This window comes from Myxine glutinosa, chromosome 5 (genome assembly GCF_964187855.1).
Source record: "Myxine glutinosa chromosome 5, kmMyxGlut1.1, whole genome shotgun sequence".
Lineage (NCBI taxonomy): Eukaryota > Metazoa > Chordata > Myxini > Myxiniformes > Myxinidae > Myxine > Myxine glutinosa.
The window spans coordinates 61,438,777-61,453,274 of NC_136265.1; the positions used below are offsets into that span (position 1 = coordinate 61,438,777).

Here is a 14,498-nt window from a genome sequence, read left to right on the forward strand (position 1 = left end):
TACTTGATCTTATTTCAACAAAATTATTTTGCAATATGTATTCCTGGGTAGTTCAACTCCGTCATCGAATTTTATATCCATCACTCTGCCTCGGATGCCATATATGAGCATCGGTAAAATGGAACGCTGGTTACACCGGATTGCGAACCTGTGGTTTGTAGGTAGTGTCGGTAATCAAGGAGCCGAATCTGCAATTCCGGGAAACAAACGTCGAGCAAAGACTTGAACATTTTAATATAAATGGTAGCCATCTTTTTATGCCTCCATTGACGAAGTCGCCGGAGGCATTATGTTTTCAGGTTGTCCGTCCGTCCGTCCGTCCGTGATAGGTTTTTTTTACTCCGATAACTTGAGAACGGCTGAAGGGATCTTAGTCAAACATGGTGCAGGTATCTATGATGAAGTAAAGATGAACTGATTCGATTTTGGGGTCACGAGGTCAAATGTCAGAGGTCATGTTAGGTCAAAATGCTGTTACCACGATAACTTGTGAACCAGTGATGGGATTCTGTCCAAATTTGGTAAAATTATGTAGAATGATGTAAGGATGAACTGATAAAATTTTGGGGTCAATAGGTCAAAGGTTAGAGGTCATGTCAGGTTAAAATGTGATAACTTGGAGATCTCGCGAGATCTTGGAGACGACGGCAGGGATTTTTGAAACTGCACACGTTCTCCACGTTTTCAAAGTTAAAGGGCACAGACACAGAAAATCATGTTTGGTTTAATTAATAGATATTGCTTCACTTAACACTTAATCGTCCTTTTTTTTGAATAAATATCACTTGATTGGCCCCCGCCACCCAAAAAACGGCGATTTGATTGCTCATGTGACTGGCTACGTCATCGAGGGAATTTTTGTTGTTGCTGGTAGTTTTTAGCTGGTAATGGAGTCCCGCCCCTAAAATCGTGATGTTCATTCATGATGTCACCTGTGTGATGTAATCGAGGGAAAGGTTTCTCAACACGCAATGATAACTGCCTGACCAATAATCTTCTGATAGTCAAAATCATTATTAAAAACTACCAGCAGCAACAAAAATTCCCTCTGACGTAGCCAGTCACATGAGCAATCAAATCGCCGTTTTTTGGGTGGCGGGGGCCAATCGAGTGATATTTATTTTAAAAAAAGGACGATTAAGTGTTAAATGAAGCAATATCTATTAATTAAACCAAACATGATTTCTGTGTCTGTGGCCCTTTTAGTCATTGTTCACAATTGTATTTTGTCGAAACTGTATTTATCTTTCGGTGTGTGAAGCTATAGTGTGTCCCTTGGAAGTTTCTCGGTGTTTATCTATATATATAAAACTGTGTGTGTGTGTGTGTGTGTGTGTGTGTGTGTGTGTGTGTGTGTGTGTGTGTGTGTGTGTGTGTGTGTGTGTGTGTGTGTGTGTGTGTGTGTGTGTGTGTGTGTGTGTGTGTGTGTGTGTGTGTGTGTGTGTGTGTGTGTGTGTGTGTGTGTGTAATGTTACCGATAGACTCCTAAACGGAGAAGCTCACGTACTTGATATTTGGCACAGACATGGCCATTGAGCCTGGTAAGAACATGGCCGACCTAAAAATTTATTTCATAATATTTTTGAACCATATTTTTACCTCAGCGCATTTCAGCGAGGAATATTATGCACGGAATCTGACCGGTCACAGAGCAGCGCGCTGATTCGCTCAGAGCGATCACGTGATGTTCCTTGCCGCCATTAACTCAGTTACGCGTTCGCACGTATTTCAGAGTGAAAAGCAATTGCCTTTTTTCACATTTCAGTGACGAACATTGCCATTCACACCACATAGGTTTTTTTCCCTTTCATCTTTAGATCCATATTTTTTGCCATAACGTAGTGCATTATGGCTCTCTCGAGCTCGAGTTAGCCAATCACCTGGGAGCATGAGGCCACGTTGGCCACGCCCACGACAGGACGCAGAGTTGCAATCGATCGCTCAGAGCGATCACGTGATGTTCCTTGCCGCGCGACGATATATATATCACTCAGATCCCTCACAATCGACCACCACCACCTCCTCCTGCAATACTAAATATCACTCAGATCCCTCACAATCGACCACCACCCCCTCCTACAATACTAAATATCACCCAGATCCCTTGGAATCGACCACCACCTCCTCCTACAATACTATATATCACTCAGATCCCTTGGAATCGACCACCACCTCCTCCTACAATACTATATATCACTCAGATCCCTTGGAATCAACCACCACCTCCTCCTACAATACTATATATCACTCAGATCCCTTGGAATCGACCACCACCCCCTCCTGCAATACTATATATCGCTCAGATCCCTCGGAATTGACCACCACTTCCTCCTGCAATACTAAATATCACTCAGATCCCTCACAATTGACCACCACCCCCTCCTACAATACTATATATATCACTCAGATCCCTCACAATCGACCACCACTCCTCCTACAATACTGTATATATCACTCAGATCCCTCACAATCGACCACCACCCCCTCCTACAATACTGTATATATCACTCAGATCCCTCACAATCGACCACCACCCCCTCCTACAATACTGTATATATCACTCAGATCCCTCACAATCGACCACCACCTCCTCCTACAATACTATATGTCACTCAGATCCCTCACAATCGACCACAATCCCCTCAATCGACCTCAATCGACCTTTTTTTATTATTATTTATTTATTTATTTATACTCAGATCCCTCACAATCGACCACCACCCCCTCCTACAATCTATATATATAAAACACAGTTTGTGTGTGTGTGTGTGTGTGTGTGTGTGTGTGTGTAATGTTACCGATAGACTCCGAAACAGAGAGGCTCACGTGCTTGATATTTGGCATAGACATAGACATGGCCATTGAGCCTGGGACGAACATGGCCGAGACCATATTTGACGAGATCCATATTTTTTATTCATATTTACCTCAGCGCATTTCAGCGAAGTACCCGCTAATCTCAGCCAGTGACAGAGCAGCTCGCTGATTCGCTCAGAGCGATCACGTGATGTTCCATCCCGTCACACGTCACACGTTTGCACGTAATTCAGGGTGAAAAGCGATTGCGTTTTTTCACCTTTATGCGATCGTGTTTTGTGTCGATTTTGTGCGATATGAATTCAATTTTAATTCATATTTCGTGTTTACGAATTCGAATACGAAGGATTTCCCCTTTCCCCTTTCGATTTCGAATACGAATCGAATACGAGCTTGAGTCGAGAGGGCGAATGTACGGGTTGGGAATGTACGGGTCTCCCTTCCCCCGCCCGGCAACGCCGGTACTGGAGGGCGTGGGTCACAGGATCGGTGAGTCTCCAAAATCCGCTTCGTGCTCTTGCGAAGATGCAGGACGATGTCGCGATTGTTGTGCTGCTCCGACCATGAGAACTGCAACGTCATTGTTGACTGGCCCTCCCCTTCCCTCCCCCTTCCTCCCCCTTCCCTCTCCCCCGTCCGTCCTCCCCCTCCCTCCCCCCTCCACCCTACCCCTTCCCCTTCTCCACTCCCCCCTCCCCCTCCACCTCCCCCCTCCCCCTCCACCTCCCCCCTCCCCTCCCCCTCCCCCTTCCCCTTGCCCCTCCCTCCTCCCTCCTCCCCCTCACCCTCCCTCTCCACCCTCACCCCTCCCCCCTCCCCCCTCCCCATCCCCCCTTCTCCACCTTCTCCACCCCTCACCCTCCCATCTCCCCTCCCCCCTCCCCCCTCCCCCTCCCCATCCCCCCTCTTCTCCCCCTCCCCCTCTTCTCCACCTCTCCCCCTCCCCCTCCCCCTCTTCTCCCCTCCCCCCCTCTTCTCCCCTCCCCCCCGTTCCCCTGCCCTCCCCTCCCCCACCCGGCAATGCCGGGTACTTCTGCTAGTCTTTCATAAATTAATCGTTTCTGTTTGCCGCGCGTGTTGCGGCCTTGCCTCAGGCTTCCCCTGTCCCCCGTCAAAGTTTGTTTCTTCCTTCGCTGTTTTTGCTAGGTTTTTAGATTTCCCTTTCTCCCCCAAACTTCCCCGTACATCTACTCTTTGTCTCACGTTTTAACCCCCCCGCCCCCCCCAAAACCCCCCCCAAAAAACCAACAACATTTATTTCCCATTCTCCACGTGTGAAGTTGTCCCATCGTGTGATTCTGCCCACGTGCGCTGTCTCACCCCACCCCCTTTATCTCCTTGCCTTCCACCTTTTCCCCTGTTCACGTGACTCGTGGTTGTCCCTCTCGGTTCCCGTTGGTATTTTTGTGAATATAAGATTGTTCTTCACGGTTCTGTTTAAATATGTTTAAACTTTCCCCTGCAGTGTTTTATTCAGTGGTTTATTACAACACGCTGTTTTTCTTCCGATTTAAAAGGCTTTTTTCAATTTCCTCTCCAACTCCCCTCTCCCTCCCACACTTCTCCCTGCTCTCAAATGTTGTGGTTGTGTGCTTCCCCTTCTCTCCCCATCTTGTCTTTCGCTCCCTCTTTTTGTATATTTTGTTTGTCTGGTTGATTTGTTTGTGAAATAAATGTTAGCTCTTTCACGAGCCTCGATTCAGTATACAAAAAAAAATATGTTCTCCCGCCTCTGGAACAAACTCCCTCACTCTCTTCAATCCCACTCCACCCTCCAGGTCTTTAAAACAGCTGTTCACCACCATCTCTTATCCTCCCCCATCCAAAACCTTGATCTTTGCTACCCCCGCTAATTTTGGTCCCCTTGTGTTTTATACCTCTTCCTCCCCCCCCCCCCCTCTCCCTTTCCCACGCCTCCTGCCCCCAAGCCCTCTCCCTCCCACACTTCTCCCTGCTCTCAAATGTTGTGGTTGTGTGCTTCCCCTTCTCTCCCCATCTTGTCCTTCCGCTCCCTCTTTTTGTATATTTTGTTTGGTTGATTTGTTTGTGAAGTAAATGTTAGCTCTTTCACGAGCCTCGATTCAGTATACAAAAAAAAAAAAAAAACTCATTCCATTTCAAAAAAATATTCAATCTCTTATAACTCTAAATCACTACATGCTCTAAATTCACATTCATTCCACCCCTCCTCCATCGTTCTTAAACGGATCGCGAACTTGAAAATCACAACAAACCCAATTTGTTATAAATGTTCGTCTTTCATTAATCAGCCACTTTCTAAACGCTCCCCTTGCCCCTCCCCTCCAAATCGCCCCCCTTGCCCGTCCCCTCCTAAACTCCCCCTTTCCCCTCCCCTCCTAAACTCCCCCCTTGCCCCTCCCCTCCTAAACTCCCCCCTCCCCCCTTGCCCCTCCCCTCAAAAACTCCCCCATTGCCCCTCCCCTCAAAAACTCCCCCCTTGCCCCTCCCATTCAAAACTCCCCCCCAACCCCTCCCCTTCTAATCTCCCCCCCAACCATCCCTCCCAAATTCTCCCCCCTCCCACCTCCTCCTCAAAGCTGCCTCCTCCCCACTTCATCTCCCTTCTATCTCATACCTCCACCTCCCCCAACCTTCTACTTTCCTCTGCCTCCCCTCAAACAACCCCTCACTGTTCCTCATCCCATCACCATCAAACCTTTCGTCGTCCTCATCCTTCCCTCTCTTGTAACTCTTCTGTAATCTCTGACACACTATCAACTGCTCTCCCTACCTCCTCCTCTCATCCTTCATCTGACCCAACCCCACCCCTCCCCTGTCCTACACCCGATGCTCCTCCTCTCTCCTCCTCTCTCCTCATTAACGGTATGGACCTCAAACATCTGGGGCCTTCGCTCAAACCTGATTGATCTCTCCATTCAGGTTGCTTCTGACAATCCAGACTTTATCTGCTGAACAGAAACTTTCCTCCTTCAAGATGTCTCTGATTCCTTAATATCTCTTCCTGGTTACTCCGTCCTACGGTATGATAGACCTGAGCCTCGTCCTGGTGGTGGGGTGGCTATCTTTAGCAAAAACTCTCTTCCTCACTCTCCTTGCACTGCCCTCTCCACCCCACCCCCAGGAGTACCTCTGGCTATAGCTTCCTCTCCGCTCCCACCTTTTGTTCATATGTGTTCTTTACCGTCCTCCAAACAGTGATGACTCCATTTACATTTCGCTGTCTGACAACATGGACCAACTTCTATCAACTCATCCAAACTCTCTCTTCCTCATTTGTGGCGACTTCAACTGTCATCATGCCAGCTGGCTGGGTGTGGGTTCCTCTCTCACCAGCCATGGCACCTCAGCAAAGGACTTCTGCGACTCATTGGGACTGACGCAATCTGTCAATTTCCTGACCCGGATCTCAGTCAATGGAGTATCTTCTCTTCTAGACTTGGTTATGACAAACTTCCCTGCAAATGTCTGCTGCTTTTCTTCTGCTCCAATCGGTTCTTCTGATCATGTGCTTGTTAAAGTGGACATCTCTCTGGCCATTCTCAGAGAGCCCCCTCAGCGCCGCCGAGTCTGGCATTTCACCCAGGCTGACTGGCACGGTTTGCAAGCAGCCCATCAATCATCTGGACTGGTCTCCCATCTCTACTGCCTCTGACATCAATTCTTCCAAAGCAAACTGCTCTCTCTCATGCACAGATTTATCCCATCTCGTCTTCAGTTGTCTTACCCTTCCTCGCGTCCATGGTACACTGAATCTTGTGGTGAGGCAGTTGCCCTGAAACAACTTGCCTTTGCCTCTTGGAAGGCAAATCCAACTGAAGGCAATCTCAGTTCCTTCCATCAAGCTCGGAACAAGTGTGTGTCTACCCCTAGGAGTGCCAGGAAGCACTATCTCTCCACACTCAAGATGAACTCTCAAACCTGTCTCCTTCCTCCAAATCCTGGTGGCGTCTGGTCAAATCCGTTTCTGGTGTTTGTTCCCTCTCCATCCCCTCCCTTACCTCAAATGGCAACACAGTTGACACCGCACGTGACAAAGCCGAATAACTCAACTCTGTGTTTGCCTCAAAATCTTGTGTCCCAAACCCATCTCTCTTTGTTCCCACCTTTCCCAGTCGAACCCAACTGCTCCTGGACTCTGTGTCCTTCTCTCCTGACAAGGTGGAGAAGTTGTTGTCAAACCTCGACTCTGATTCTGCAACTGGACCAGACGGCATCAGCCCACGGGTCCTAAAATCCTGCTCTGCCTCTCTATCTCACCCTCTCTCTGTTCTTTTCACCCTCTCTTTTGCTCAAGGTCATCTGCCAGCATCTTGGAAATCAGCAAACATTACTGCTTTACACAAAAAATGTGCAAAAACAGATCCTTGCAACTACAGACCAACCAGCCTGCTCTCAATTATCAGCAAAGTCATGGAATCCATCATTGCTTCGGATCTCAAATCATTCCTCTTCTCCAATGGCTTGATCTCTGATGATTCTGACCAGGCCATTCTACTCTGGACATGCTGCTTCTGCTGTCTCAACAATGGATGGGGGTCCTCAATGCCAAACAGGAAATCAGAGCTGTCTCCCTTGACATATCACGTGACTTCGATATGGTCTGGCACCCAGCTCTGCTCACCAAACTCTCCTCCTATGGTATCCATGGAAATCTCCACTCATGGCTTGCGGACTTCCTCTCTGGTCGTAGGCAACGTGTGGCCCTGAATGGATTTCTCTCATCTCTTTCCTGTTCTGGCTGGAGTTCCCCAAGGTAGTGTTCTGGGCCCTGTGCTATTTCTGGTCTTCATCAATGATCTCTCCGACTCTCTGGAAAATCCTCTCTATCTCTTTGCTGATGACTCCACTATCTGGCGCTCCATTCCTCATCCCTCAGATCGGCAGTCTGCAGCCTCCTCACTCTCTGCAGACCTGGACAAAATCACAGACTGGTCAAACAAGTGGAACATGTCTTTCAATCCTGACAAATCCCACACTCTTACTACGTCTCTCTAAAAAGACCGACTGGAAAACCCTCCCATCTACTTTCTCAACAATCCTCTCCAAGAAGTTCTGTCGCTCAAGCTTTTGGGTCTCAATATCTGCCATGATCTTTCTTGGGATGACCACATTTCCAAGCTGGCGTCCAAAGCCAGTCACCGACTGGGCATCCTCCGTCGTGCGAAGTCCTTCCTTGGCACACCTGAGCTCCTCACCACATACAAGGCTTTCATCCGCAGCTCAATGGAATACTGTTTTCCTCTCTGGGCCGGTGCTCCTGCCTCACACCTAGCTCGGCTTCACGCTGTTGAAACCAAAGCTTTCAGAATCATTGGAATCTCCTGCGATGAAGCTAACTCCGAGGCCTTTCACTCACCCACCGCAGGCAGGTTGGTGGTCTTTCTGTCTTTTACCGACTCCTCTCCGGCCTTGCTCCCCCAGCTCTTTCTGTGCTCTGTCCCCCTAATATTCCTGCAGGTCGCACAAGATCTGCCAGCAACCCTCTTATGGTTAAACTGCCAAAATCTAGGCTCTCTGCTCACCTTCACTCTTTCATTCCCCTTTTCTCCTGCCTCTGGAACAAACTCTCCCACTCCCTTCAATCCCACTCCTCCCTCCAGGTCTTTAAAACAGCTGTTCACCACCATCTCTTTTCTTCCCCCATCCAAAACCTTGATCTTTTCTTCCCCCGCTAATTCACCCCAGATACCCTTTTTTTGAAATTCCAACTTCTTTCCTGGAAGTCCTTGCAGTGTTGATATGTTTTATACATCTCCCACCTCCCCCCAAGCCCTCCCCCTCCCACATTTCTCTCGATGTCCTTGCTCTCAAATGTTGTGTTTGTGTCCTTCCCCCTCTCTCCCCATCTTGTGTTCCGCTCCCCTTATTTTGTGTTTTATGTGTCCGTTGAATTTTTGTGTGATTAAAGTTAGCTCTTTCACGAGCCTCGATCTTGTATACAAAAAAAAAGAAACAAACAAACCAAAAAAAACTTGAGAACAGCTGAATGGATTTAAATCAAACTTGGTACAGGTATGTGTAATGATGTAATAATGTGGGTGGACGCATAGCGGTCGACGCCGCGACGTCGAAGTGTCGTTAGAATTTTGTATATTTTTTATTTTTTGGGAAAGTCACATGATGGAAAAGTCCAAGTAGGAAGTGGAAAAGTTTCAGGGTATACAAAGCGAAATGGTAAAATGGCTCTTTCAAACCATGTGGATGAAACTGCAGTTTAGTTAAACGTAACCCATCAAGTTAAGACCGCTCACCGAGAGCATTTGCCATTTTATGAGAGACAAAAGGTCTGAAGGTGAATATCGGAAAGACGAAGGTGATGGCAAGTGGTAAAGCATGTGGTGAGGTGGAAAGAACTGGGAAGTGGCCCTGTGCTGTGTGTAGGAAGGGTGTCGGAGTGAACTCCATTCAGTGTACAATGTGCGCTGAGTGGGTTCATCAAAAATGTAGTGGTCTGAGAGGGTCATTAACCAGTGTGGCAGCTACATTCAAATGTAAGGTGTGCACAGAGGGAGCTGCAGATGGAGGAAATGTTGAGTTGGATCTTGGAGACGGCGTGAAGCTGGAAGGTGTGAAAACATTTTGCTACCTCGGAGACATGCTGAATGGAGAAGGTGGATCAGACTCGGCAACGGTTGCTCGAGTGAGATGTGCATGGAAGAAGTTTCGGGAATTGAGTGGCGTGCTGATGATGAGGGGAGTGTCGTTGAAGCTGAAGGGAAAGGTGTATGCTGCATGTGTGAGAAGTGTTATGATTTATGGGAGCGAAACATGGGTAATGAACGTAGAGCAGCAACGAAGGTTGGAAAGGGTGAATGTGAATGGTTCGACGGATGTGCGGAGTATCGTTGAGAGAGAGGAAGACAAATGATGAATTGCAAAAGATGATGGGAATAGAGCCTGTGATTGATGCTGTGAAGAGGAACAGGTTGAGATGGTTTGGTCATGTGTTGAGGAAGGATGAAAGTGACTGGTTGAGAAGAGTGATGGAAATGAATGTAGAAGGAAGTAGAAGACGGGGAAGACCGAGAAAGACTTGGCTAAAGATGGTGGAAGAAGAAATGCGGGCAAGGGGGTTAACAAGGAGATATGCAGAAAATAGGGCAAAATGGAGAAGATTGTCATGGGGACCGCAAGGCTAACCCCCGCTCTAGCAGGGAAAATGGCCTTTAAAATGCATGTTGTTGTTGTTGTTGTTGTTGGCGCCTTGACGTGATCACATGCCCTTTTCGTCCTTCACCTGCTCATGACGATGTATTATCCCAACAAGGGGAGGGAAATACATTTTTATACAAATCTTCCATCTCGTGTCGTCACTTCAACCTCTATCCATTGCATAATTGTCTTTATCTCTCCAGCCCAAAAGGTCGGCAACAAAGAGAGGCATGACCAAGAGGGTCACATCAAGCGGCCCATGAATGCATTCATGGTGTTTGCGCAGTCGCACCGCCGACAAATGGCCAAGGTGCTTCCTAAATTTGACAATGCTTCGGTGAGCAAGGCCCTGGGGAAGGTCTGGCAGTCCCTCAGGGAGGACCTGAAGCGTCCGTATTACGAGCGGGCCTGCAGGCTGGCGGACGAACACAAGATGAAGTTTCCCGGTACGTTCTTATAAAATGAGATGTGTGGTTTATCTCGTGTGAAGTCTGGAATATTGTTATCGCATATTTTGCTCGTTAACCCAGTGAAGGCCATACAGTACAACTGAGGTGATTTAACCAACAAATGATTTTAAACTGTTTTTGTATCGCAAGGCGACGGTTATTTGTTGAAGTGAAAATGCACAGGAAATGAGCCGGTACAGTTAATCGATCGGTTGTACTGTTTTGCCCGATTCAGATTGGGTCTACAAGCCTGCAAGAAAGATGAAGAAGCAGGAGCTTCTTCCTGTCACGAACTGTCCAGAAAGAAACCGTCTTACAGGAACTCCGACAGGAACTCCGACGGGAACTCTTACAGGAACTCTTACAGGAACTCCGACAGGAACTCCGACAGGAACTCCTACAGGAACTCCTACAGGAACTCCTACAGGAACTCCTACAGGAACTCCCGCAGGAACTCCTACAGGAACTCTTGCAGGAACTCTTGCAGGAACTCTTGCAGGAACTCTTGCAGGAACTCCCTCAGGAACTCCCTCAGGAACCCCTACAGGAACTCCCACAGGAACTCCGACAGGAACTCCGACAGGAACTCCGACAGGAACTCCGACAGGAACTCCTGCAGGAAGTCTTGCAGGAAGTCTTGCAGGAAGTCTTGCAGGAAGTCTTGCAGGAAGTCTTGCAGGAAGTCTTGCAGGAAGTCTTACAGGAAGTCTTACAGGAACTGTCCAGAAAGGTAATGTTAAGGATGTGCACAGGTATTCTCTCTCTATCTATATCTATATGTGTCACGCTACCAGATTCTTGTACCAGATGCTCAAATTATGGATTTAGAGTTCTACCTGCAGCATTAAAGTACCAACCCTGTACCTCCATAAAATAGCAGGGTTGGTCAAATTGGGCAATTACAAATGCATGAAAACAAAAATTTAAATATTCATGTGTGACCCAAAATGTCGTTTTTCAACTTTTCATGCCAGCAAAACTAGAAAATTTCGCAAAAAATACCAACCAGTAATTTACAATCGGAATCAATAATTTCTAGGGTTCTAAAGGTTTTTTTCAAGCATGATGTTGGACAAGTAAAGTAAATAAAAGTACCATAAGGGTTATTGGCCGAGTGCCAATTTATTTTGGCACCTTGCCAATATTCTGTATTTTTCACTTTTTCCTCGCAAATAAGTTGTGACGAGCACTGATTTTAATTGGAATTTATGGGAAACAAACACGCTCATGTTTCTTCTACTACTGCTGTATTTATTATGTGCAGCATAATCTGCATTGAATCTTCAAGCATAATCTGCATTGAATCTTCAAGCATAATCTGCATTGCAACTGTACACAAATACTGTAAATCATCGGCCCCCCTCCCCCCCATCTGTACGCTAGCCCAAGCTGTCATGCCGAAATATCAAGGCAAAATGCCGAGTAGGCCTCCATGTATAGAATTTTCACACACATGTTTGGTGAAACACCATTTACAAGAAGTATGTACGCAAGGCTTGACTTATTAATGAAGGACAAGAAATGCATGTGGCATCATACTACTTACACTTGAAAACCCCACGGGATATTAAGTTGGCAGCCAGAAGTGTGATTCAAAGGTCAAGTCATTATCTTGTGAGCCTAATTCACAAAGTACATACAAGTACAGCATTGTTCAGTAAACGATATTCTTTGTCCAGTATATGAATAAAATATCATGCACATTGGATGCACAGCACTGAGCAGCATGTACAGGTCTTATCAATTGCACAAACTATGATGACTGTCTCAATCATTATCAGTCACGTATCAGTTTTATTCATTATCAGTATCATTAATCATTATCTAAACAAACACGTGTAGCGACTAGCGCGCCACCAGGCGAATGTTGCCGCGGAATCGCGGAAAATGACCGTCGAGTCCGAAGCAAAATTCAGGCTTCAACGGTCATAACAGGTAACGCCACTGTCATAGAACGAAAGATCGTATATTTTTCCGTCGATGGGTGAAATATAAGACGAAACTGTGTCCAATAAAGGTATATTTCCGGAGGTTTATTGCTGATAAACGATCAATCCGGAAGCGAAAACGGTGAAACACGCGGCGGCGCCTTTCAACGGCGTTTATACGCAGTAGATGTTTAGTGCATCTGGTACAAGAATCTGGTAGCGTGACACATATATGTATATATATATATATATATGTATATGTATATATATATATATGTATATATGTATATGTATATATATATATATATATGTATATATATATATATATATATATATATATATATATATATATATATATATATATATATATATATATATATATATATATATACTTTATGTATCTATATGTATATCTGTATCTATCTATATATATATATATATATATATATATATATATATATATATATATATATATATATATATATATAATATACATAGACTTGGCATTTAAGATGGAATTTTTTTTTTTTCTTGACGGGTTTAATTTCTGAACTCGGTACATCAACCTGGTGAGTTTCTTTTACGCTTCGGTGATTTCTTTGTTAAAAGAACCATGTCACTGATTGTCTGTCGCAGCAAGAAGTCAATAACAGGATTATATCACAGGTCGCGTGACAAAATGCACGGACAGGTACATTTGACGATTGGCTTCACAATCGGGTATATAAGGGTTGTTGCGTTCTGTATTAGTGGAAAATAACTGCTGCACGTCTACAAAAGTTATTGCCGCTTCCCCTGGAGATGGTCCCGTCAACTCGACAATGCTGTTTGTCATTTAGTGGTGGCTTTACGAAATTCCGGCATGAAACCGTGCTATTGCTCAGCAGTATGGCATCACTCAAGGTCAGGTGTCAAAGATCCTGAAACAAAATGCTCAGAGGGGTGTCCCTACTCCAATACCGAGGTCAGGACGTCCCCGCAGAACCACAAGGAGGGATGATCGCCAGCTGCACCGGTTTGTCCGCAATGGCCGTACCAAGTCAGCTAATCGGCTTAGGGCTGAGTGGCAGCAACTGACAAATGTGCCTGTATCCAGAAGGCTAGTCAACCAACGACTGGTTCAAGCAGGCTATCGTGCCAGGCGTCCCCTGAGAAAGCCACGTCTGACCAGACAACACCGCCAGCGCTGATTGCAGTGGGCCAGAGAGCACCGTCAATGGCAGCCAGGACACTGGAATCATGTGATCTTCAGTGACGAGTCTAGATTTCTGGTCTATCGTCAATATGGCTGCGTCCGAGTGCGCAGACAAGTGCATAAAGCCTACAACGAAGATTGTATAGTGCCAAGAGTCCAAGCTGGAGGTGGTGGGGTGACCGTTTGGGCTGCTTTTCATGCAGGGGGCAAAACTGACCTGGTTGTTCTGAATAGAAACCTGAACCAGTTCAAGCACAGGGCCATTCTGGAAGAAACATTGCTTCCATTTGCTCGTGCAGCCTTTCTAGGAAACTTTGTCTTCCAAGATGACAATGCACGGCCTCATCGTGCTCGCATGATCCAACACTTTCTTGCTGACCATGGTGTAGAGCATATGGAGTGGCCTGCCATGTCCCCGGATTTGAATCCGATAGAGAACTTGTGGGTAGAATTAACGCGTCAAATCGACAACTTGGATCAGCAGCTGACCTCTGTGCGTGAATTGCAGCAGGCTATTGTAATTGCATGGCAAGTGATTCCTGTCCAAACCTTGGCAAATCTCATGAACAGCATGCCTCAACGTGTACGTGCTCTCCTGAATGCTCGTGGGGGTTACACGAAGTACTGAACTGTAATTTTACTGTCCGTAATCCCAGTCATAATTTAGCTTTTGTTTTTGTTGAAATTTTTTTTGGCTAATGTGCAAAATAAAGAGATACTTCTGGAAAACGTACAGAAGTTTAACACAGTACTGTCCGTGAATTGAGTTCGATATCAGTTTACATCACTTTCAAGGATCAATTTATTTGCTTCGAAATGTCAAATTGGTTTTTGTTTCTTTTAAAGGTCACATTAACAAAATCTAGAATAATTTAAACATAATTCCAATGAACTTTTGGTTCTAAGTCATCCTGAAAAGTAAGTTCACCCCCGCAAAAAAAAATTCCATATTAAATGCCAAGTCTGTGTGTATAT

General features: G+C 46.0%; 1 protein-coding gene across 3 annotated transcripts in view; it reads left to right on the plus strand.

The window, feature by feature from the left end:
• The window catches only part of LOC137428149 (uncharacterized), a 73,130-nt gene that overhangs the window by 23,526 nt on the left and 35,106 nt on the right, over positions 1-14,498 (plus strand). For all 3 annotated transcript variants that reach the window (XM_068118086.2, XM_068118087.2, XM_078778108.1), the window contains exons 10-11: positions 10,155-10,397; positions 10,636-11,130. In XM_068118086.2, coding sequence (XP_067974187.2) covers positions 10,155-10,397; positions 10,636-11,130 — 738 coding nt within the window. The remainder of the gene's footprint in view (positions 1-10,154; positions 10,398-10,635; positions 11,131-14,498) is intronic.